Consider the following 24,212-nt stretch of genomic DNA (forward strand, 5'->3'; position numbering starts at 1 on the left):
CTTTTGTGGGTTGAGTATTGTCACCTAATCATAAGAGTTCTGAAACTATACCACATGTGATGGCATTGATGCTGTTGCTTTTTAACAAGCACTGAGTCATTTTGTATATGAGTTACTTTGCCTATCACCTTTTAAACAAATTTTTTAGAAGTACCAGGATTTGAATTCAGAGCTCTGTTTGTTAAGCAGGTGCTCTACTAATAGATCCATGCCCCTAGCCCTTTTTGCTTTCAAACTGTGACCATCGGATTTCAGAGTAGCTAGGATCACAAGAGTGAACCTATAGCACCCAGCTCTGCTCAGTTGTTTGTTTTTCATTTTTTGTTTTTTTCCACTCCTGGGGCTTGAACTTAGGGCCTGCGCACTGTCCCTGAGCTTCTTTTTGCTCAAGGCTAGCACTCTACCACTTGAGCCACAGAGCCACTTCTGGCTTTTTCTATGTATGTAGTACTGAGGAATGGAACCCAGGGCTTCATGCATGCGAGGCAAGCACCCTACCACTGATCCACCTTCCTAGGCCTCTGCTCAGTTTTTGTGAGATGTTATTGATTATTCTAATTTTTTTTTTCTCATAGAGAGCGACAGAACAGATGGTGGTGATTCCATAGACCCTGGTGAAAGACTAATAGAAGAAGGTTGTGTTCATCTGATTTCAGTGGGATCCAAAGCATTGATGATCCAAGTGTGGGCCAGTCCCCACAGGGGCACTTTTACCTTTCGGTATTGATGACCTCAACTTCTAACAAATAGATCATGTATTCAAATAATTTATGTAGGAGACATTAAAATGTGAAATCTTCTAATAAAGATCATTACAAAAAAAGAAAACTCATTTAAAAAAAGAAGATACATTCTAACAGTTATTAATATCACTTTGGTAATAGTATGTAGTTTTACTCCAAAATTTATAAGTCCTCCATTATGTTAATATTCTAATGTTTATGTTGAATATGAACCTTGATCCTATTTGTATAAAGTTCTATAAACCAAATGTGCTATTTAGGGATATGTTTGTAAATGTCATCAGATGCTTTTTTTTCTAGATGCTATCTGGAATCTGCAAAGTAGACTAATACATTCTGACACTGAGACATTTATTATAACATGTATTTATTTTACTATGAACCAAATTGTATTGCAATTTCTAAAATGGCAATGACTAAGTAGAAATAACAAATTTATTTACAACTGGTTTCTAAATTATAAATACCAGGCAATGAGCTTCATATATTTTAGCTTATAAATTGAGATGATGATAAACTAAGTAACCAAGCAGGCTGTGTAGAACAATCTTGTTTGCTTTTTCAGTTAGCTTACTTTAAAAGAGAACTGGTTTTAAATGTCACTTTCATGTTGAGAGTTATAGCTTCTATACTGATGCGGAAATTTTCATTTTGTACCTTTCTTTTTTTCTGTAGCATGTGCATGGACTCAAACGATGATGCAAAAGCTGTTTTACTAGCACAAGCTGAATCACAGGAGAATATTTTCTTTTCGAGCAGATGGCAACATTTAGTTCTCACCTACCTACAGCAGCCACAAGGGAAGAAGAATGTTCATGGGAAAGTCTCCATCTGGGTCTCTGGGCAGAGGTATAGGAAGCAGTTTTAGAAAATACTTATGATCTCAGTTACAACTTTTAAGTTTAGCCCATTATTACTTCTGAAACTGATTACAGAAAACCATGCAAAACTTACTGTTTTAACATAGAAACTTAGATCACAATCTGGGTTTTTTTCTGTTGTACAAAATAAGTCTTCTATAGAAGTGACTGCTGAAAATTACTATAGTTAGCCTACCACGTCCATGGATTCTTCTGTATTTGTGGATTCAACAACCTTGGATTAAGTTACTCCAGAAAAAGTTGTGTCTATTATGAACTTGTTCAGACATTCTCCTTAAAAATATATAGTATAAAGCCAGACACCGGTGGCTCACATCTGTTATCTTAGCTACTTAGGAGGCTGATATCTGAGGATCGCAGATCAAAGCCAGCCCTGGTAGGGAAATCTGTGAGACTCTTATTTCCAGTTAACCACCAGAAAACTATAAGTGGCTCTGTGGCTCAAGTGGTAGAGTGCTAGCCTTGAGCTGAAGAGCTGAGAGGCAATGCCCAGGCCTAGAGTTCAAGCTCCATGTCTGCAAAAAATAAATTTAAAAAATTATATATATATATATATATATATATATATATATATATGATGTAACAACTGTTTACAAAATTTTTTCATTATATTAGATTTTGGTAATCTAGATATGGTTTGAAAAACACAGAGATAAATGTAGGCCATATGTAAATAGGCCTTTTCATGTAAGAGATTTGAACATCCTTGGATACTGGTGTCTGTACAGAGTCCTGGAGCCAATCTCCTATGGATACTGATGGATGATTGGGTTTGGGGAGTATGCAGAAACCTGGACATTGAGACATTTATGTATATTACATATTAATCAAGAATTATAGAATCTCTAATTTTGTTGCTCAAATGATGATGCAAGTCCATTTATTATAAAATGAATCCATAGGGAATTATTCAAATAAAGTGAATATCTAAGTTAAATTAGGTTTCCAGAAGAAATTTGAGTGACATGTATGTCAGGTGACAGATTAGTTCAAGTCCTAGATATCTTCCAGGTGATAGATTCAGATAGAGTGTTATGTGAGTTTTACCTCACAGGAGAATTATAGACTGTCTGAATGCTGAATGAATTATATCAGGTGTCTTTCATTTGTAGGAGATGAGAGCTCTTTTATTGAATAAAATAGCATAAAGGAGGATATAGAACTCAAAACTAGTTGATAATAGAGGATCAGGTTGGCTAGAAAGTGTGAGTTGAATAATGAGAAAGAAAACTGAACAGGCAAGGTGAAAATACGTAACAGAAAACATTGAATGCCAAGTTAACATATCTAAATTTGATTAAATGGACCTTTTTTTTCTGGTCCTGGGTGCTATCTCTTTGTACTCAAGGCTAGTGCTCTACCACTTGAGCCACAGCACCACTTCTGGCTTTTTCTGAGAAGTTTATTGGAGATAAGATTCTCACTTTTGCCTGGGCTAGCTTTGTACTTCAGTCTCTAGATCTCAGCCTCCTGAGTAGCTAGGATTATAGGTGTGAAACACTGGCACCTGGCTAAATGGACCATTTTTTTTTTATTGTGTACTTACAGTGTTACAAATCTTGTTAATGAAAAAAAACTTTTTTCACATATTTTTTCCAGGACCACTATGTGCCAGGCATTGAAGCAGTAAATATTTCATATTTGTTAAATTTTTTATTTTTTATTCTTTTGGTCGGTTGTGGGGCTTGAACTCTGGACTGGGGCACTGTCCCTCAGCTCAAGTCTAGCACTCTACCACTTGAGCCACAGCGTTACTTCGAGTTTTCTGGTGTTTTATTGGAGATAAGAGTCTCACAGACTTTCCTGCCTGGGCTGGTTTTGATCTGTGATCCTCAGATCTCAGCCTCCTGCATAGCTAGGATTACAGGTGTGAGCCACTGGTGCCTGGCTTTTTTATTCTTTTAAAATCATATTATGTAGTAATACCACAAGATGGCACTTATCAATCAATCAATCAAGGCACTTATTTGTTCCACAAAAAAATGATTTCAGATTATCTCTGTTTTTCCCTTTATTTAAAAAGTTCCTGGGGGAGAATGCAGGAAAGAAAGGAAGTAAGGAAGGAAGAAAAGAAAGAAAGAGAGAGAGAAAGTAAGCATATCCTACAAAATTAAGAAAAGTGAGGAGAGTGATGGGTTGGAAGGAATGAGTGAGAATTTTGAAAGGTATGACTTTGATCAAGATGTATTGTGTTCATAAATTGCTTTGTTGAATAACAACTCCTTTGTACAATTAGTTAAAAATAAGTACAAAGTTTCTGGTGAGGTGTCCATGGTTTATGCATGTAATCCTAGCTACTCAGAAGGCTGAGATCTGGAGGATCATAAATCATGTCCATCCTGTGCAGAAAAGCCAGGAGATTCCATATCTAAAAATAACCAGCTAAACGTCAGGCTTGAGGCACAGCTTAAGTGGTAGAGTACAAGCTGGGTGGGTGTGAGACCCTGGGTTCAAACCCCAGTATTGGAAAAAAATCCTATTAAGATAGCTGAATTTACCTTGTAAATATAAGCTAGCCATAAACTTTTAAAGTAAATACATGCAAAGTTAATTTTCTCAAAAGGAGTTTAACTGAGTTCGCTTATTCTAGGTCTTCATTGTACAAAAGACTTTACCTTGATACGTAAAGTGAAGGTGAACCCTGTACTCAGCAGTTCCACTAGATGGCACAGTCCTCTTAGGTTTTGTATGTCTATGAAAAAGCCTTACTTTCTGGTACTGTCTTGCATTCCTAATTAGCCTTTATCCATGAAGAAAAAAGAGGAGGCTTATCAAAATCCATCATCTTTAGCACTGAAAAGACAAAATGTAGAAAGCACTTGCCTTTCAGTGGCTTCACTGAGTACAACTCGGAGATAATGCTTCTGTGATTGGACTTTGAAGGTCCCCTAGAGAACATAACACATTAGGAATTATTTGACAAAATGGGAAACTCCTTGGTAAAATTAGGAAAGTACACAAGGCAAAGACAACTTGCAGCAGATGTCTGGTCCTTCCTCCCATGGCCTGTTTTAGGGTCTCTAGCCGTCTCTTCTGCTTCATGCCCTGTGGCTTGTGGACCACCAATACCTCCATCCAAGAGACAGTAGGTTCAGCTTTCTGTGCCTCTCCTGCCAGCCATCCAATACCAAACTGAGAAAAGTTTCTCATTACAAATCTTTCCTTGAAAATGCTTAGTTCAAATACTCCTAGAAGTCATTGACCTAACTTTGTTTTTATTTAGGAAGTCTGATGTCATTTTGGATTTTGTGCTTCCAAGAAAAACAAGCTTATCATCTGATAGCAACAAAACATTCTGCATGATTGGCCATTGTTTGTCATCCCAAGAAGAGTTTTTGCAGTTGGCTGGAAAATGGGATCTGGGAAATTTGCTCCTCTTCAATGGTACATATTTCCCTTGGAAGAAATATTTTAATATTTTCTAACCCCCCAGTGTCTGAACAGTTGATATATAATGTAGAGATACCTCCCCAATATTATATCAATATTTTACAATCCTAGAAAATGCAGTATCATAACCAGGAAAGTTAGAATAGTTGTCTTGTTATACTAATTTGAAAATTGAGGGTTTAGCAGTTTTATCAGGATAGTAAAGAACTGAAAGAATCTTGTAAAGCCCTTTCATTTTCTCTTTTTATGAGAAATTCAACTTGGGGTGTTTTAAATAACTGGCTTTTTTTTTGCCATTCAGGAGCTAAAATTGGTCCACAAGAAGCCTTTTACCTTTATGCTTGTGGACCCAACCACACATCAGTAATGCCATGTAAGTATGGCAAGCCTTCCATAGACTACTCCAGGTATATTAATAAAGACATACTGCGGTGTGAGCAAGTCAGAGAGCTGTTTATGACCAAGAAACAGGTGGACCTTGGCCTCTTAATTGTAAGTCTTGACTCTATAAGTTTTTAACTTTATTGTATGTATTAGCAGCAAGTAGAATGTTATTAGGCTGTCATTGAGACGAAGTTCTAGTAATAGAGAATTGTTTGGCAGTTATTTTACTTTATAGTAAGCCTATATATGTATTGAAACATGTAATAACCAATGAATTAGATTTATAAAGTTTTCCATTTTGTTTCTTAACATCATTTCATAGATTTTTTTTCCTGAAAAATTTGGAACACTTTGATCTCTTGACAAAATTTGTCTCATTCTTTCAACTTATATTCCCTTTTCCTTGGAATTATATTTCTCCAGTAGTGATATAAGTTTAATTCATTTTAGCATCATTCAGGAAAAAAATTTTTTTTGGGGGGGGGGTCCAGTCGTGGGGCCTGAACTCTGGGCCTGGGCACTGTCCCTCAGCTCTTCAGCTCAAGGCTAGCGCTCTACCACTTGAGCCATAACGCCACTTCCGGCTTTTTTCTTTTTGCTTATGTGGTGCTGGGGAATTGAACCCAGGGCCTCATGCATGCAAGGCAAGCACTGTACCACTGAGCCACCTTCCCAGCCCCAGGAAAAAATGTTTATAAGTGAAAAGAAGAAACTTTTAGCCCAGTGTATTAAATCATTCATTGTATTTTCTGTCGATAGTTACATACTAATATTCAGTTTTAATAATATATGGTTAGCAATAAATACCAATACTCTGTTATAATATTAGTGTTACTCAGATGTGTTTTCAGGTTTTAAAAAAAATTAATTATAAGTTAATAATTAACTTAATTATTCCTTAATAGCCATAAAAACTAGGAATTTTGCCTTAAAAGTATTTCTAGTTTTATCAGGTACTGGTAGCTTATGCCTGTAAGAGCAGCTACCCAAGAGGCTGAGATCTGAGGATCACAGTTTGAAGCCAGCCTGGGTAGGAGAGTCCATGAGACTTTCTTTTAAATTTTATTTTAATTGTAAAGATGCTATACAGAGAGGTTACAGTTAGTTACATGACCATGAGACTCTTTATCTCCATTTAATCACCAAAAAGTAGAAGCAGAGTTGTGGCTTAAGCGGTAGAGCACTAGCCTTGAGCACAAAAGCTCAGAACAGCGCCCAGGCCCTAAATTCTAGCCCTGGGACTGGCCAAAAACAAAACAAACAAAAACAGTATTGCTAATGTTGCTAATATGAAAATCTCTATTGCTTTTTTGCATTATTTTACTATTTTGTCCTACTGCACACATGATGAAGAAAGAGAAAAGAAATCCAAGTAGATATCTACTTACTAACTGCAGAACCTAAAAACCTGAGATTAGATATATTATTCTTTTATTAAGTATACGTTCCTTTTCTCCCTAAGGAATGTGAGGAGTAGTAGCTGCCACTTGTCAGGGGCTAGGGATGCCAGGTGGTCTGTAGTACATAGGCCCTGCTATGGCCAGATGACATCTTCTCCAGTGCCCCTTACTGAGACAGCATGCTTAGGGAAATGGTTTCAGCTTGAGTCTCCAGCCAGATCACTATGAGGGTTTGTTTTAACATACACTGCCATGCCAAAATTTCTACTTGGGTAGATCTCAAATGTGGCCCAAGAATTACCTTTATAATAAACTCCTGGATGATGCAGGCACAACTGGTTTGGAGCCGTACCTTGAGAGCTTCTGCTTCAGGGGTACTGGGGCACCAAGCTTACACACCACAAAAAATTGTTTGTTCCAGAAATAGTCTTATCTTCCTTTCTGATTTGTTTTGTTGTCATGAAAAATATTACATTTTTCCTGAAAATATAAGTTGTGTTCTTCCTACCTCATTGTCCCTCATAGCTGGCACTTACAAGCATGCCCCACCATGCTTCTTTTATTCTTTAATGTGGGATCTTGCCAAATTTCTGCTTAGGCTAGCCTTAAACTGCAAAGCCAATAGACCTTCTAGCTTTGCCTCCCAAGTAGCTGGAATTATAACTATGACTTACCTGACCCCTAATTTATCTTCTAAAATATTTCAGAGATGCTTGAGGGGGAGCCAGATTAGATGCTGGTTGAAACTGCTTTCTGCATAGGAGAGCGAGGTCTGCTTAGTTTTATTTTATTGTGCTGGCAGTTTGGAGTTTTATGAAAATAGAGTTTGCATTCACTTCTAAATGGATAGCCAGCCTCTGAGCAAACCACAGCCAAGAATGTGAGTAAACAGATGCAGAGTTCCTGTGTTCCTGTCTTTTCTTCTTCCAGCCCTCCTCCTCCTCCTCCTCCTCCTCCTCCTCCCTCTTCTTCCTCTTCCTCCTCCTCCTCTTCCTCTTCTTCCTCTTCTTTCTCTTCTTCTTCCTCCTCCTCCTCTTTCTTCTCCTTTTTTTGTGTGTGTTCCAGTCCTGAACTTAGGACCTAGGTTCTGCTCCTGAGTTGTTGGTTTTTCTCTCTCAATACTAGTGCTCTACCACTTGAGTCACAGCCCCACTTCCAGCTTTTTTGGTGGTTAATTGGAGATAAGTCTCATGGACTTTCCTGCCTGGGCTGGCTTTGAACTATTGTCCTCAGATCTCAGCCTCCTGAGTAGGTAGAATAACAGGCATGAGCCACCAACATCTGGCAAGTTCCTGTGTTTTCGTTTAGAATGGTACCTAGTATATAATGAGTATGGCAGAAGACCTAGCTGTAACTAGTAGTAATGTTAAGTATGATTTTATGTATATTCTGAACTGATCAAAGCTGGGCCCTTCTCACCTTACCTTTATTAGTCACAGCTCAATGAAGCTGATCATTTCCTTTAATGGGAAATAGCCCCTTGCTTCTTGTGTGTGTGTGGGGGGGGGGATTGGGACTGGGGGGGAGGGGGGAGGCTGGGAAGGGATGTGAAGGGTAAACAAAGGAGGAGGCTGCAATGCTTGGTAAGAAATGTACGCATTATCCTGCCCATGTAATTGTAACCCCTCTGTACAGTATGTTCACAAATAAAATAAAATAAATTAATTAATTAAAAAAAAATAAAAACAAAGACAAGCCGGGCACCGGTGGCTCACGCCTGTAATCCTAGCTACTCAGGAGGCTAAGATATGAGGATCGAGGTTCAAAGCCAGCCCGGGCAGGAAAGTTCATGAGCCTCTTATCTCCAATAAACCGATAGATAACCGGAAGTGGTGCTGTGGCTCAAGCGGTAGAGCACTCACCTTGAGCTGAAGAGCACAAGGACAGCGCCCAAGCCCAGAGTTCAAACCCCATGACCGACAAAAAATACATACATACATACATAAAAATAAAAACAAAGACAAAAGTAGTTTGATATCTTCATTTTCAAGTATTTATTTGCTAGCCGGTAGCTCACCTTTTAAGCCTTGTGTTGTTACTGAAGGAAAATATTTGTCTTTTAGGAAAGTCTTTCAGTTGTGTATACAACTTACTGCCCTGCTCAGTACACAATCTATGAGCCAGTGATTAGACTCAAAGGTCAAGTGAAAGCCCAGCTTTCTCAAAGACCCTTCAGCTCAAAAGAAGTCCAGAGTATCTTACTAGAACCTTCTCAGCTGAAGACCCTCCAGCCTACCAAGTGCCAGACTATCCAGGGCATCCTGCATGAGATCGGTGGAGTGGGTACATTTATATTTCTCTTTGCTAGGGTAAGTATCCTCATTTCAGATTACTTGGGGATTATGAAAAAAGCTATAATATTAGACTTTGAAGACAAAAGTCATAAAATAAAGATGATATTGAGCCTTCTGCCACAGATGGTTTAAGATTTTAGAAATTTCTATTATTCACAAAGGTGATTAGAACATATAACTATTAAATGATGTGATTTTAAATTGCCTTTGGAAAGAAAAAAATTGTTGTTACTGTAGTAATATGAAAGAAATACATTTGTTCCTTAAGCTTCCCAATGCATGGGGGAAATAAAACGGCAGTCAGCGGTGGAAAAATAATTTGTTTGAATTTGTGTTTTTTTTCTTTTTTTAAAGAGAAGAAATACTCAAAAATGGTAAAGGCTTTAAGTACCATTTTAAAAAGGCTTTTTAGTTATTTGAAGATAGGAATGCCATCTTCCCCAACACAGTGAACATATTGACTATTTCAAGGATTGCTGAAATCTGTAACGGGCACACATATGGCACATAATTTCAACTTCCTCGAGTCCTTGTTTCTTCCACCCAAAAGCAGTCTTGACACTTCATCCTCAGAATGCCATCTTTGTTTATCCCCCTAACGTGCCTAGTCTCTCTATAACTGACTAGTTTTCTGTAATGGAACCCCCTTTGAAATGGGTTTTGTAGTTAGGAGGTGTATGAATCTGTCATTAGGTGTTCTTGCTAGCTTTGCCCCCTACTTGGAATTCTGTCTTTCTTGCCTCTTCTTCTTTTTAATACTTTACTTCTGATCTATTATCTAGTTCATGGATGTTCCACTCCTGTTTTAAAAGTGAATGCCCCACATTTAATATCTCATAGATACTTTTTGGTCTCCTTTTATACTAGTGTATAATTTCAAAATGTATATCCTTGATTTCTCTTCTTTCGCCTATGTATTGAATATGATTTTGTTACGATTACTGTTACACACTGGGTGATGGAGGAAATGGTTAGAATAATATTGTTGACACATATATGAACTACCAATAAGACTTTTAAAGTTTGTTTAAAGTATGTTTTCACACTTTAAACTTAGATACTGAATAGCCTTCCACTTCTGTACCAAAATAGAATTTAAGCTAGGAGCTGGTGGCTCATACCTCTAGCTATTCAGAGCAGCTGAGAAGCCAGCCTAGGCAGGAAAGTCCATGAGACATTTACCTCCAATTAACTACTTAGAAAAGGCTGGAAGTGGTGCTGTGGCTCAAGTGGTAGAACGCTAGCCTTGAGGGCAGAGGCTCATGGACAGCACCTAGGCCCTGAGTTCAAGCCCCAGGACTGGCAAGAAAAATAAAATAAATAAAAAATAAAAATAGAACTCAGTTTCCTTAAAATTCTAACCTGCAAAACCTACCTCTTTGAGTGTGATCTACAGTCAGAGGAAGCCCTCCTTAGCTATGCCCTGAGCTCCAGGAGACCTTTACCTTCCCCTGGCTATACCCCACCCACCACCCTTCATTCCTGCTCTCTCCGCAGAGTTGGGGTCTCCTTCCAGCCCAGCTTCTATCTGTGTAGCCATCTCAAAACAGCAGAGCAGAGGGGTCAGAAGTAGGTTCTTGTCGTCATGTTTACCTTTTTATCACAGTTATAAGTCTGTTTCTTACACACAGCCGATGTCTGAAGTGGTGGATTTGAAGTGCAAGGCACAGTATGTGGCTTTTATTCGATTTACCTGTTTGCTAGACTGGAGTCCCCAAGAGGACAAGCATCTTGCCTCTTTCTATCTCCACAACACTTGATGGCAGAGCCTATTTCCTTCCTGACCATTGAAAACATGGGACATTGTGCTCACATTTCAGATTACTAAGAATAAAATGCTTCTGACTTTTTAGGTTGTTACAGTTGGTTTACTTCACTTGTAGAATATTTGAAAGACTAACACACATAGAATTTATGCCTGTCTTTCAGTTTTGTTTATTCACAATTCTTAAATAGTTATAGTGTGAGCATTAAAAATAAGTGTTCAGATGGTGGCCCACACCTGTAATCCTACATATTCAGGAGGCTGAGATCTCAAGATTGCAGTTGTAACCCAGCTGAGACTCTTATCTTCAATTAACTACTAAAAAAGCCAAAAATGGAGTTACGGCTCAAGTGGTAGAGAGCTAGCCTTGAGCAAAAATGCTCAGGGACAGTGCCCAGGCCCTGAGTTCAAGGGGACCAGCACACAAATAAAAAGGTTGCAGAAACTAATAGTTTAATATGATATAATGGTTAAGGTTTTACTCTTGACAGATTAGGAGAAAATTATTTCCACTTTTGCTTTTAGGTTGTTGAACTAAGTGGCTATGAAGAAACTCAAGCATTAGCACTGCAAGTGATGCTGTCTCTAATTAGATACAGTCAACAGAGAGTACATGAACTAGAAAATTGTAATGGCCTTTCTATGATTCATCAGGTGTTAATCAAACAGAAGTGCATTGTTGGCTTTCGAATTTTGAAGGTAAGCCCTCATTAAGTGTATTCTCATGGTTTCTATGCAGTCGTTCTTACCTTATATCAAACTCTTCCAGAAACAGTTTATGTTTTAGTACTTCTACAGAAAATGAAGGAAACTCACTACTAGTGTATATTTAATCAAACCGAGTTATTCCCCTGATTCTTTGCCTCTTTAAATATGTATGTTTTTCTCTGGACTCAAAACATTTGAGGTCTGGATAGAACATGGGTGTCCTCAGGCCTGCCCACCTGTTGTAGACAGCATGTTGTAGTGCTTCTGTAGTTACTTTTTAAGTTACTGACATCCACATCAGTCTTTGCTGGCATCCTGTCATAGTTGTCAAATATTTGAGAAATTAACAGCACTGTGAAAGTATTTGATAGCTGTAAAGGCAAAAGATGAATCTTCTACTCTTGTCTCCACCCACCTCTTAAAGGATTAAGATCCCAACATTTGTGGCATGAATTGTTACTGCTAATAGTTGATTAACTGAATTTTAAAATAATAGTCAGATATAGTGGTGTATTGCCCATAATCCTAGCACTTGAGATGGACATCACAGGATTACCAGTTCAAGGCTAGCCTAAATTACATAGTTCAAGCTAGTTTGAGCTACATAATGAGAACTTGTCTCAAAAAAACAAAAACAAACAAAACAAAACAAAACTAAAGACAGCCAGGTGCTGGTGGCTCATGGCTGTAATCCTTCTACTCAGGAAGCTGAGACCTGAAGATTGTGATTCAAAGCCAGACTGAGCAGGGAAGTCTTTGAGACTCTTATCTCCAGTTAATTGCCCAAAAGAAGCTAAAAGTGAAGATGTGGTTCAAGTAGTGGAGCACTATCTTTGAGCAAAAAAAAATAAAAGCCCAGGGACAATGCCCAAGCCCTGAATTCCAAGTTCAAGCCCCAGCCCAACACCAAAAAAAAAAAAAAAAAATATATATATATATATATATATATATGTCAGAGAGAGAGAGAGAGAGAGAGAGAGAAAGGAGAGGGGAGGAGCAGAGCAAAGCCTAAATTCAGCTATCTGGTTATCAGCTTCCATATCGTTAAAAGGAAGCCTTTAGTAATAGTTTGTATCTCACAGGGATGTCAGTAGGATTAAACATCTAAAGCTTGGGAAGTATTTCACATTCTTCCCAACTTGGAAATATTGTGGTTTATGTTGTTTTCATAGAGAGAGAGAGAAAGTGAGAGAGCGAGAGAGAGAGAGAGAGAGAGAGAGAGAGAGAGGGATCAAAGTCTGATACAAGGTCTGGGACTCAGAAAAAGAGGAGGATATAGCTCAGTGGTAGAGTGCTTGCCTAGTATAGTCAAGACATGGGGTTCAATCCCCAGCATTGCAAAAATAAAAAAGTAAGAATAAAGTGTGGATTGTTTCACACTATGTTTGGAACTAAGTAATCATTTTCAAATATTTGAAAGTTTAGGATATTTTATTTATTTGAGTTGTTTTGCAAAATAAAGCTGCTGTATGTAAGTTGAATCATGTATTAGTTTTCCTTTGAATAGAATGTTATAGTGCTAGGACTGAAAGCTTAATATTTTGCTGAAATAGTTGTTTAATCAGTTATTACTGCATTTTACATTAATACTAATTTCCACAGACCCTTCTGGAAGGCTGCTGCGGTGAAGACATCATCCACATCACTGAAAATGGAGAATTTAAGTTGGATGTTGAGTCAAATGCTATTATCCAAGATGTTCAGCTATTAGAGCAATTGTTGCTTGACTGGAAAATGTGGAGTAAAGCAAAGGCATGTCATCTTTGCTTTTCTTTCTGATATTTTTGTAGGAGAGTCTACACAGCACAGAATCTGCAAGCGTATAATTCAGAAGTACTAGGTGCATTCACAATTTGCACAGCCATCACCAACCTTTACCTCCAGAAATCTTTTGGTCTGGTCCACCAGGTGGCTTTTGCAAAAAACTAGAATGTCTAGAATTATTTAAAATATAACAATGTTATCCAAGAATGATTGAAAATTCAATTAAAAATAGATTATTCCCAAATTTGGCAATAGTCATTAAAAATTTATAAGTACCAACAAGTTGTAAAACAAAAATTTTAATTACTTAAATCTATCATTAATAAAAAAATTAGTAGTAATATACTAGAGGAAAGAGAATTGTTTTTCTTTTCTTCTTATGGAAAATTATATTATTAAACTGTTTCTATCTAAAAAGGCAACTAAAGAGTTTGACCCAGAACTTTATAAAAATATTAAAAAGGAGGGTCAAGTAACTAAACTGCCTTTTTGTATTTTGTGTTCTTGATGACTTTTGTCCTTTTAAAACATTTATGATCTTGGAATTTCTCATTCTGAATAAATATTTGCTTTCAGATCTAAAAATATTTCAGATTAAAATATTTTTAATATTATAGAGACAGAAAACAACACAGGGATGGCAAATGTAAACAAGTTAGATCAAAGGCAGTATAAATATGTAATAAACTCTATGCGCAGTTGGAGATTAGAAGAGCTAACTAAATGTTGAACTTTTTAGTATTTCCAAAAAGCAAGCAAATTTGAGGTTGTTTGAATTCAGAAGTGATGAAACATACATACACTAATATGAATTTGAAATTAGGGTTTTCTTCTCTAATTAATTTTGTGGGTGTCGGCTTTAGTGGGGCTTGGACTGAAATGCCTGGGAGCTCTTCCGTGGCTTTTTCATTCAAGGCTAATATTCTACTGCTTGAGCTACAGCTTCACTTCCAGCCTTTAGAGGGTTAACTGGAGATAAGAGACTAGTGGACTTTTCTGTCTGGACTAACTCTGAACTGCTTATACTTAGATCTCAGCCTCTTGAGTAGCTGGGATTGTAGACATGAACCACCAGTGCCCAGCTAATTATTTTTAAGCTAAATTTTGTTGTTTGGGTTTTTTGCTCATTGTTTGTTCATGTGTCACAGTTTTATTATTTTGGTACTGTCAGACCTGAATCAAGTGTTCAAACTTGGGCTTCCAATCTTCCAGCTACTGAATGGTCTTTTTTTTAATTTTTATTTATTTTTTATTGTGAAAATACTGTATAGAGGGGTTACAATTACATGGGCAAGATAATGAGTACATTTCTTATCAAGCATTGTAGCCTCCTCCTTTGCTTCCCTTTCCCATCCCTTCCCATCCTCCTCCCGCCCTCCCACCCACCAAAGTTGTAAAGTTCATTTTTGAGATAACAACTTGTACGGCTCATTGTTGCAATGGGTCCACCTGTAACCTTATTTAAACGACTTGTTTTTCCCCTTCCCCTCCACAAATTATACGACATCAAATACAGTGAAAGCAGCCTCTTGAGTAGCTGGTATTATAGACATGAGCCACCAGTGCCCAGCTAATTATTTTTAAACTAAATTTAGTTTGTTGTTTGGGTTTTTTGCTCATTGTTTGTTCATGTGTCACAGTTTATTATTTTGGTACTGTCAGATCTGAATCAAGTGTTCAGACTTGAGCTCCAATCTTCCAGCTACTGAATGGTCTTTTTGTTGTTGTTTTATTTCATTTTATTCCAGTATTAAAGTCAGAACTCTGGAGCTCTTGCTCAGCTTTTTCCACTCATGGTTGGTGCTCTATCACTTGAGCTATGCCTCTAGTCCAGCATTTTGCTGGTTAATTTAAAAGAGAGTCTGGAAGACTGGGCTAACTTTGAACCAAGTTCCTCACATCTCAGCCTTCTGAGTAGGTAGAAATACAGTCACGAACCATCAATGCCTGTCTTTTGTTTTTTTTTTTTTCTTTGCCAGTCCTGGGGCTTGAACTCAGGGCCTGGGCTCTGTCCCTGAGCCTCTATGGGATCAAGGTAGTGCTCTACCACTTAAGCCACAGTGCCACTTCTGGTTTTTTCTGTATATGTGGTACTGAAGAACCATACCTGGGGCTTCATGCATGCTAGGCAAGCACTCTACCACTGAACCACATTCCCAGCCCAATGCCTGTCTTCTTTTAGGTCATCTTGGTGTTCTATCTTTTGAAGAGAGAGGCTTTGGTTAGAGTAGTGATATATGTATGTATGCATATGCACATATATTTGTGTATATATATTTGTATATAATATATATATTTTGTAATGGTTTTATGTGTCTATGCACATATACATACACATATATATCCTGGTGGCTTTTCATTGTTCATTACTGTCAGATAGTGACGAGAAATGGTAAGAACTGTAATCCATGCCAGGTAGTTTTGTGTTTGGTTAACAGCTTGTTGAAAGGCCACTCAGGGTAATAAGATGAAGTGAAGATGATCTTTTAATATTAGTTATCTATGTCAGAGCTCTTTTTCTCTAGTAATATGGATAATTTAACTGATTGACCTTCAAATGATACTTTCTTTGCAGTTTGCAATTGTTCAAAAAATTCTGTGGTTAATCTAAAAATGCAGAATTGGTTCTGAAATCATTTGGTAAAATTCTGTGTATATGTGACTTAGTGTTGTAATTTATGTATTTTTAGTAACACTACTCTGAACAAATTATTAAAAAACAATTACATTGATGATACATTTCTTTAATTGGGATATATCCCTCAAGATAATTCACCTTTTGAAAATATTTATATAGGGCATAAGTATAAATGGCATAGATAGAATAATGCAATAAATCACTTAATATAATATTGCAGTACTAGATCTAATGATTTAATACAAAATATTTAGAAAGGACCCATTAATACAAAAAATAGAGCTGATCGCCAGTGACTCATGCAACTCAGGATGCTGAGATCTGAGGATCAGGGTTCAAAGCCATCTTGGGCAGGAAAGTTCATGAAACTCTTATCTCCAGTAAACCACTAGAAAACCAGAAGTGGTGCTGTGGCTCAAGTGGTAGAGCACTTGCCTTGAGCTGAAGAGCTGAGGGACAGCATCCAAGCCCAGAGTTCAAGCCCCATGACCAACTATAAAAAGAAATAATAGTTAGGGAATAAATTTCAAGGTTGACTTTTCTCAAATAAATTTAATGTTTGATACTGAATATTTACCCATTGTAAGAGTGTTACATTGCAAGTCCAAAAAGCCTGTAGCATGGTTTTCAGTAGTTGTGTGTTAATTGGTGTGTTTCTTTTCTCAGCAAGGAGTGTGGGAAACTCTGCTAGCTGCACTAGAAGTCCTCATTCGGGTTGAGCACCCACAGCAGCGCTTTAATATTAAGCAGCTACTGAAAGCTCAAGTGGTTCATCGCTTCCTACTGACCTGTCAGGTTTTGCAGGTACTTGCCACACAACTTTACCTGGGAGAGGTGTACTGCAGTTGTTTCTGTTTACTAATTCAGTTCTATGGACAAGCAGTCTTTGCAGCATTCTTCATGGAATTTTTTTCCTCTTTTTCATCTTATTTACGCTTGGTCTTCTAACTCTTGCTTCTTGATAACACTGTTACCTTTCCTACCTCAAATTACACAAGAACAACTACTAAATTTCTGAGATGTTTCTTTATGTCGGAATATAATAATTTTACATAAGTGATGTAACTGCTTGAAACCAACTATAGTTGATAAGTCTTAATCAACTTGAAAGTACATATTGGTGTTTCAATAACTGTTATTTGGAAGTCTATTTTAAAATAAAAAATTTGAAAAACTAAAATATAGTGGTTTTGAGCCAGGCATGGTAGGACACACCTAGGATCCCAGTGCTACAGAGGCTGAGGCAGAAAGATTGTGAGTCCTGTATTCTTGAAATGAGAGATCAGACTCCTTAGAGAACCATGTGAGAAAGAGCACATTACATTAGTATGACTAGTGTTCTATCAGAAAAATCCCACTTCTAGCTCCATAGCAGCAGTGGTAGAAGAGGAAGTGATAGTCATGTGGCATAGTGAGAATTCACTAACAGTAACTGACCTTTTACAGTTCATGCACTCAAAATTTTCAAAGTTTGAAACAGTTCTGATTTTTTACTTATGGATGCTTAGTTATAAAGTCTATGAAATGTTCTAAATCTATGAAATCTGAAACTTCTAATCCCACACATTTTGGATAAGGAATGCTCAATCTTTATGAGTTGGTGTCATTTAATCCTCAAAACAACCTTATTAAATAGTTATATGTTATAAAAAGTGAGGCTTGGAAATACTATATGATACCCCTACCATCATACAGCCAGCAAGTGAAGGAGTCATAATGCAAACCTAGGCTCTTTGGTTTTTGTAGTTCATGTATGTAAGTAATATACTATAACTTTGTTTCGGTTTAGCTAAGTTAAATGGGCTAGAATGCAAATGCCATCAGTTTTAGTGAACTTCTAATGGTCAGGTTATTCAAGCTAAGAAAGAGCAACTCAGTAGCAAATAGAGTCAACCTAGAGTAGTAAACCAGCAGAATTCTATCTTAAAAAGAATATATGTTTAAATGAGTGGTTGACAGTTAAATGGTCAATAGTTCTCTTTAAATCTAAAGACAGTTTGATGTTTGTTTTTTGTTTTTAGGAACACAAAGAGGGGCAGCTTACATCCATGCCCCGAGAGGTTTGTAGATCATTTGTGAAAATTATTGCAGAAGTCCTTGGATCTCCTCCGGATTTGGAATTATTGACAGTTATCTTCAATTTCCTTTTAGCAGTTCACCCTCCCACTAATACTTATGTTTGTCACAACCCCACAAACTTCTACTTTTCTTTGCACATAGGTAGGTATAATTACTTTTGTTGGATCTTGTCTCTACTGTTGTCTTATTCTTTCCACATCTAAATTTGTTGTGATACTAATGTAATGGCCTTCTTGTGTTAGAAATTGCCCTGATTACATACTAGGTGGGGTCAGGCAGAGGGTTTAAAGGTAAATCATGCACATCTGTGCCTCCAGTGAGCTTACCAACCAAAAAGAGAAGGGACTCATACATTCAAATAGCTGACCAAAACAATGTGAGGTAAGTATTTAATGGATACAGAAGGCAAATGAGTTCTCCCTGGGGAGAGTGCTTCACCAGAACATTAGGCTATATGGTATCTGTGTGGTCATTGAAGAATTTAGGCAGATTCCAGTAGGTAGCTTGGAGAACTAGCATTTCAGGCAAAGAGAATGGCCTAAAGGGAAGGAAAAATAGACCAAATAAGAAATAATGTACTTTACCTAAGTATGGGGGTCTATAAAATAATATTGAGAAATAACATCCTAAGTATAGTTTGAAACCATCTTTCTTTTCTTTTTCTTTCTTTTTTTTTTGGGGGGGGGGATCCGGTCATGGGGCCTGAACTCTGGGCCTGGGCACTGTCCCTCAGCTCAAGGCTAGCGCTCTACCACTTGAGCCACAGCACCACTTCCAGCTTTTTCTTTTTGCTTATGTGGTGCTGAGGAATCGAACCCAGGAGCTCAGGCATGCAAGACAAGCGCTCTACCACTGAGCCAACTTCCCAGCCCTCTTTTCTTTTTCTCTCCTAGAATTTATTATATGAGTCCTTGAATATAAGGCTAGAGAGTATGTACTTATATTCCAGAGTCTTTGAAGGGGTTGTGTTGGTTTGCTTGTTTATTTTTAAACAAAGGACTATGATCTAAGTAAATTATTACAGTAGGATTCAGTAGTGACACCAGAGTAGACCAGTTATATCATTAGTAGGAGACATTAAATAATAAAATTTGGGCGCAGTAGCAGTGGAACTGGAAAGAAGAAATAAATGGAGAAATGAGCTTAAAATGGGATGGCTCTATGATGTTAGGGAAGAGGATACTGACTGGTTTTGTGATACATGTTTCATTTGAGTGCCCTGGCATAACCAGGTAGCAGGCAGATGGAAGGAAGGCTTATAACATGGGGCAGGTACCCACACAGAAGCTCTGAAAATAGATGGGACTACTAATAAATAGTAGATAGAAGTAGAAGCTAAGGATAGAACTGTTAGCATTATTACCTTGAGAGGACAGTCACATCAAAGACTCAGTACCAGAGAAAGATGGAAAATTCAGTTTTTATCATATTACTAGGAAAGTCTAATGTGGTAATTAAGCAATCAACAGTGAACATATGGGAAAGCTAGTAAGTTTAAAATTCAAAGCAGCTGGTACAATAGCTATTTTAGGATATGTAATGAATGGATAAAATGATAAAACAAGAAAAGTCCAAATGAAATCAGACAGCATGACTTCATTTATGTTCAGTGCATTTAGTGGTAAAGTGCTTATGCAAGATAGTTACAAAAATGAGTAAAATATGGTTCCCTCCATTAAGAGGCTTCTAGCCAAGTATGGGGAAAAAGATCTAAGCAGATGATTGCAGCACAGTGAAAGCCATAGTGTTAAAAGCACAGGGATGTGGAAATCAGTATTCTGTTTTCTAGAGGCACAGAGTAGGGTGAGGGTTAAGGTGAGATTCCCTGCAGGAGGCCATACCTGCCCAAAGGAAGGACATATTACAGTGGAGGAGAGGGCTTGATAGAGTTCAAGCTGAAACGTAATGTGGGAAAACAAGCTGGAGAGAGATGCACAGATCATGGGCAGCCTTGTAGATAAGAAGCTGGGAGTTTGCCCAAGTTGCTGAGGGGGTAAGAGGCAGAGTTTTAAGGCAGAGTTGACATTCAGTGAAGAGAATTCAGTAGCTTTAAGGACTTTAAAGTGGCAGATGTCCACCAAGACGCCGTTTAGAAGTCTCTGACAGTAACTAAGATCAAACAGCTGTATTATATCACTCTGAGGGGCGCAATTTCAGAAACTGAAGTGAAGTCAGTAGAACCTGCTGACTCGTGTCAAGAATGTAGAGGAGACCTGGGGTCCAGGTGGCCCCACCCTATATAGGAATGGAGGGGACCAAGAATAATTGACCACAACAAAATGTATCATAAGAAACTGCTTGGTGTGAGGACTCACATCAAGTGCGCTGTGCAGTCTGAAGCTAGCCGTATTTTGTTTCTCTTTGAATATCCACTTGTCAAAATGTAATGATTAAAGCTATATTTTTTGTTTATCTTTCAAATTTTTTTGCTGTTTCAAAAACATTTTTTATTTTAGATGGCAAGATCTTTCAGGAAAAAGTCCAGTCAATTATGTACTTGAGACACTCCAGCAGTGGAGGGAGATCCCTTGCCAGCCCTGGGTTTCTGGTGGTTAGCCCATCTGGTTTTACTGCTTCCCCATCTGAAGGTAACAGTAGCAACAATGAAAGTACAATCCTGGATTTGCTTCTGAATAGTCAAAGATAATTAACCTGTACATATTTTAGCAATATAATATAACCTGATGTCCAAACTAAATAAATGGAATATTAAACTTAAAACTGGAACCACAGTCTTCCTGATCTCTACCTCCCAGGTAGCTGGGATTACAGTCATGAACCACTCTGCCTGGCCTCTTGTCTTTCTGATTTCATCACTGTCCTCAGTTCTCTTTACCTCTGCTCTCCATACCCAACTTAGGTAGCATTTGCTTGTCCTGGCTCACAGATAGCTATCTTTGTCCTCCTGAAAACTGCAACCATATTTTAATGCTGCTCTATCATTTCTATTTGGAATGCATTTGTTTTCTGTGATGTATATATTCAAGGCCTTAAACGTACAACACTTTTCTATTTTATTAATTTCTCTTAACAGACCACTTTATCTCTGCTTTCAGAGAAACAAAAAAAGAAATAGATGCAGGTTTTCTAGCTGTGAACTGGCCATATGCCCTTTCCCTTGCTGACAGGCTCTGCTATGCTGGAGTATGGCTTTTACTGTCAGCCCAACCTAGGCTTCTATAGCTCCACTATGATGAAGTAGTGCAGTGTAGAGATGTGGAAAAATAGGACTAAATGTCTGAGTACTAACCTCTAATTGTGCTTTCCTTCTAAAGTGTTTCAGTTCTTTGGTGTATTTATTTTAACATCTTAAGGCTTTGTTTTAGTATTTTTTATTTGATATTTTATCAGAAATGTCTGTTTGAAACATTTTTTTGGTGCTGGTCCTGGGGCTTGAACTCAAGTGTATCCTTGAGCCTCTTCATACTCAAAGCTACCTTTGAGCTCCACTTGAGTCATAATACTGGCTTTTTCTGAGTAATTTATTGGAGATAAGTCTCGTGGACTTTATTTCCCCATCTGGCTTTGAACTGTGATCCTCAGATCTCAGCCTCCTGAGTAGCTAGGATTATAGGCAGAAGCCACCAGTGCCCAGCTGTCTGAAACATTTTGTAATACGTCATGCCCCTATTTTGCTATATGATTTGAACAGAATCTTTTTTAAATTTTACTTTATTGTTATAGAAGTGATGTTCAGAGGGGTTACATTTATATGAGACAGGTAATGAGTACATTTTCTTTTGTGTAGTGTCATCTGTTCCCTCATTTTCTCCCATTCCCTCCCTCCCATCTCCACCCACAGTGAGCAGAATCTTTTTTCAGCTTTATCCCTTCAGCCAGAATCAAGACATAGCTGGAAAAATGCCCTGGGCTGTGGGGCTGTGTTGTAGCAGAACAGGGACAGCTAGAGAACTTGTGAAAATGTGGGGTTCCTCTCCCTGCCCTTTGCACTCTTGTCTAGGCTGGAGTCTGAGAAGTGTGATTTACTAACTGAAAATATCTTCACCTGCATTCATCTATGTCCTGCACTCTTGCTGTGATCTGTGTGCACCTATGTTCTATGCTCTTGCTGTGGGAGCAGTTTTTCTGATCTCCTGCATGGAATATTAGAAATAATAAATGAGAGAGTATAAAAGAGAGAGAAGATTAGAAATAAGTGATTACAAATACAGAGGAAATAAATAGCTAGATTCATAGCTTAATAATAAGCAGCACCTTTTATTGAGCATGTGTTCCCTGATAGGTACTATACTAGTTATAACACAAGTATGGTCTCTTCCTTTGTACAGCAAGCATACATAATAGATACTCAGAATCTTCATTTTACATTTTTGGATCCTACCACTTCAGTGGTACAATTGAGTGACTTCCTGAGACTCCTGAGCTAATAGACCTGTCATTTGAATTCAGTCCTCTCTTGTTGCAGAGTACAGACTCATTCCCCTTCGTCCTGGTGAACTCCATGCACATCAAGCTTCACTTCAATCACCTCCTACCCACTGCAGCAGAACCACTGATCCTAGTGACGCTGCATCATGCCATCACTGTTGTATTAGGTGAAGGAGGGAGACAAAACATGTTTTTGAAAGATTTTAATAAAAACAAGGTTTAAATGATTATTGGATAATAAGAATGTTAGCCAGTAAGATCACTATGTGCCAGGAGGGGGAACTGTTGTCATGGCTGTGAATACACTGCAGAAGAACAGTGTTCCTATGCAATTGATTTAGAAGTAGTGAATAGATTTATAACAAGTATTTTGCTGTCTGCTCTTTCTAGGAAACAACGCCTCCAGTATTATTCCACAGCAGACAGCGGCCCACATGCTGCGTTCTAGAAGCCTGCCAGCGTTTTCTACCTCTTCCCCTCCAGTGCAGCCACACAAACTGAGTAGAAGTTTGGGCTGTAGTATTGACAAGTTACAAAACACTGTAGATACCTTCATTGCCACCCAGCCTGAGAAACTGACTCCTTCGGGGAGTTCAGACATGCTGAAAACTGGCAAAGAGGATTCGTTTATCAGTAGCTGTGAGTCTGCAAAAGCAGTTTGTGGAGTGGAAGCTGTTCTTGGACCCCAAGCCTCTGCCAATGGTGTCCCCACAGGAGCACTGGGGGTCCTGGTAGCTAGAGTAGACAGTAACAACCTGGAGGCAGAGCCCAGATGGGATGGTGACAGTCCTGGGGAAGAGTCCTGCCCACGCCGACCTGATCACCTGAAGGGACTGGCCTCCTTCCAGCAAAGCCACAGCATGATTGCAAGCCTCGGACTAGCTTTTCCTTCACAGAATGGATCTGCCACGGTTGGCCGGTGGCCGAGTCTTGTTGATAGGAATACTGATGATTGGGAAAACTTTGCCTTTTCTCTTGGTTACGAGCCAAAATACAGCCGAGCTGCAAGTACTCACAGGTACTCATGTTCTCATGAACCCTTGTTTGTGAAATAACTTTGAAGAATCTCTGTACTTACAGAAAAGCTGTTACTATGCCACTGTTCATGAGAGCTGCTTTTCCTCTGTTAGATAGCACTAAATTTATTTGAGGCTAAATAGCTCTCAATAATAAAATCTCTTATGGTCTATAATTATTAGATAACTTTCTTTTGCCTGTACTGGGTTTGAATTCAGACTCTTACACATTCAGCGTGCTTGTCCAGCTCATACTTTACCACTTGAGCCATGCTTCCAGCCACGCTTTTTGCTGGTAATTTTGGAGATGGAGTCTTGTGGACTTTCTTCCCTGGCTGACTTTAATCCCTGATTCTCTAGATATCAGCTCCTGAGTAGTTAAGATTACAGGCATAAGACACCAGTGCCCAGCCTAAATTTTTAGTTTAATTTTTTTAGTTCCCAGAGGCATTGCATGGGGTGCCATGCGGTGAACCTTCCCATGGTGGTAGAAATGTCCTGTCTGTGCTATCCAGTTCAGTGGACATAGCCACATACTTGTTGAGCACTTGAATTATGGCTAGTTCAGCTGAGGAACTGAATTTTTAGAAATTTGACTTTAAACTGAGTGCTGGTAGCTCACACCTGTAATCCCAGCTATTCAGCCTAAGATCTGAGGATCACAGTTCAAAGCCAGTCTGTGCAGAAAGTTCTATGAGGCTCTTACCTCTAATTAGCCAATTTTTTAAAAAGCCAGAAGTAGGTGGGGAGGGAGAGTGGGG

The 24,212-nt window shown here is 38.3% G+C and overlaps 1 protein-coding gene across 1 annotated transcript in view; it reads left to right on the plus strand.

Moving 5' to 3' along the window:
* Nucleotides 1-24,212, plus strand: part of Lyst (lysosomal trafficking regulator) — a 142,950-nt gene that overhangs the window by 50,785 nt on the left and 67,953 nt on the right. Inside the window, exons 14-24 of the mRNA XM_013014561.1 lie at nucleotides 576-720; nucleotides 1,419-1,592; nucleotides 4,848-5,008; nucleotides 5,316-5,506; nucleotides 8,862-9,107; nucleotides 11,383-11,556; nucleotides 13,168-13,317; nucleotides 16,634-16,771; nucleotides 17,989-18,187; nucleotides 20,503-20,634; nucleotides 22,826-23,453. Coding sequence (XP_012870015.1) covers nucleotides 576-720; nucleotides 1,419-1,592; nucleotides 4,848-5,008; nucleotides 5,316-5,506; nucleotides 8,862-9,107; nucleotides 11,383-11,556; nucleotides 13,168-13,317; nucleotides 16,634-16,771; nucleotides 17,989-18,187; nucleotides 20,503-20,634; nucleotides 22,826-23,453 — 2,338 coding nt within the window. The remainder of the gene's footprint in view (nucleotides 1-575; nucleotides 721-1,418; nucleotides 1,593-4,847; nucleotides 5,009-5,315; nucleotides 5,507-8,861; nucleotides 9,108-11,382; nucleotides 11,557-13,167; nucleotides 13,318-16,633; nucleotides 16,772-17,988; nucleotides 18,188-20,502; nucleotides 20,635-22,825; nucleotides 23,454-24,212) is intronic.

The sequence above is a fragment of the Dipodomys ordii genome, unplaced genomic scaffold, assembly GCF_000151885.1.
Source record: "Dipodomys ordii isolate 6190 unplaced genomic scaffold, Dord_2.0 Scaffold24, whole genome shotgun sequence".
In the NCBI taxonomy this organism is placed as follows: domain Eukaryota; kingdom Metazoa; phylum Chordata; class Mammalia; order Rodentia; family Heteromyidae; genus Dipodomys; species Dipodomys ordii.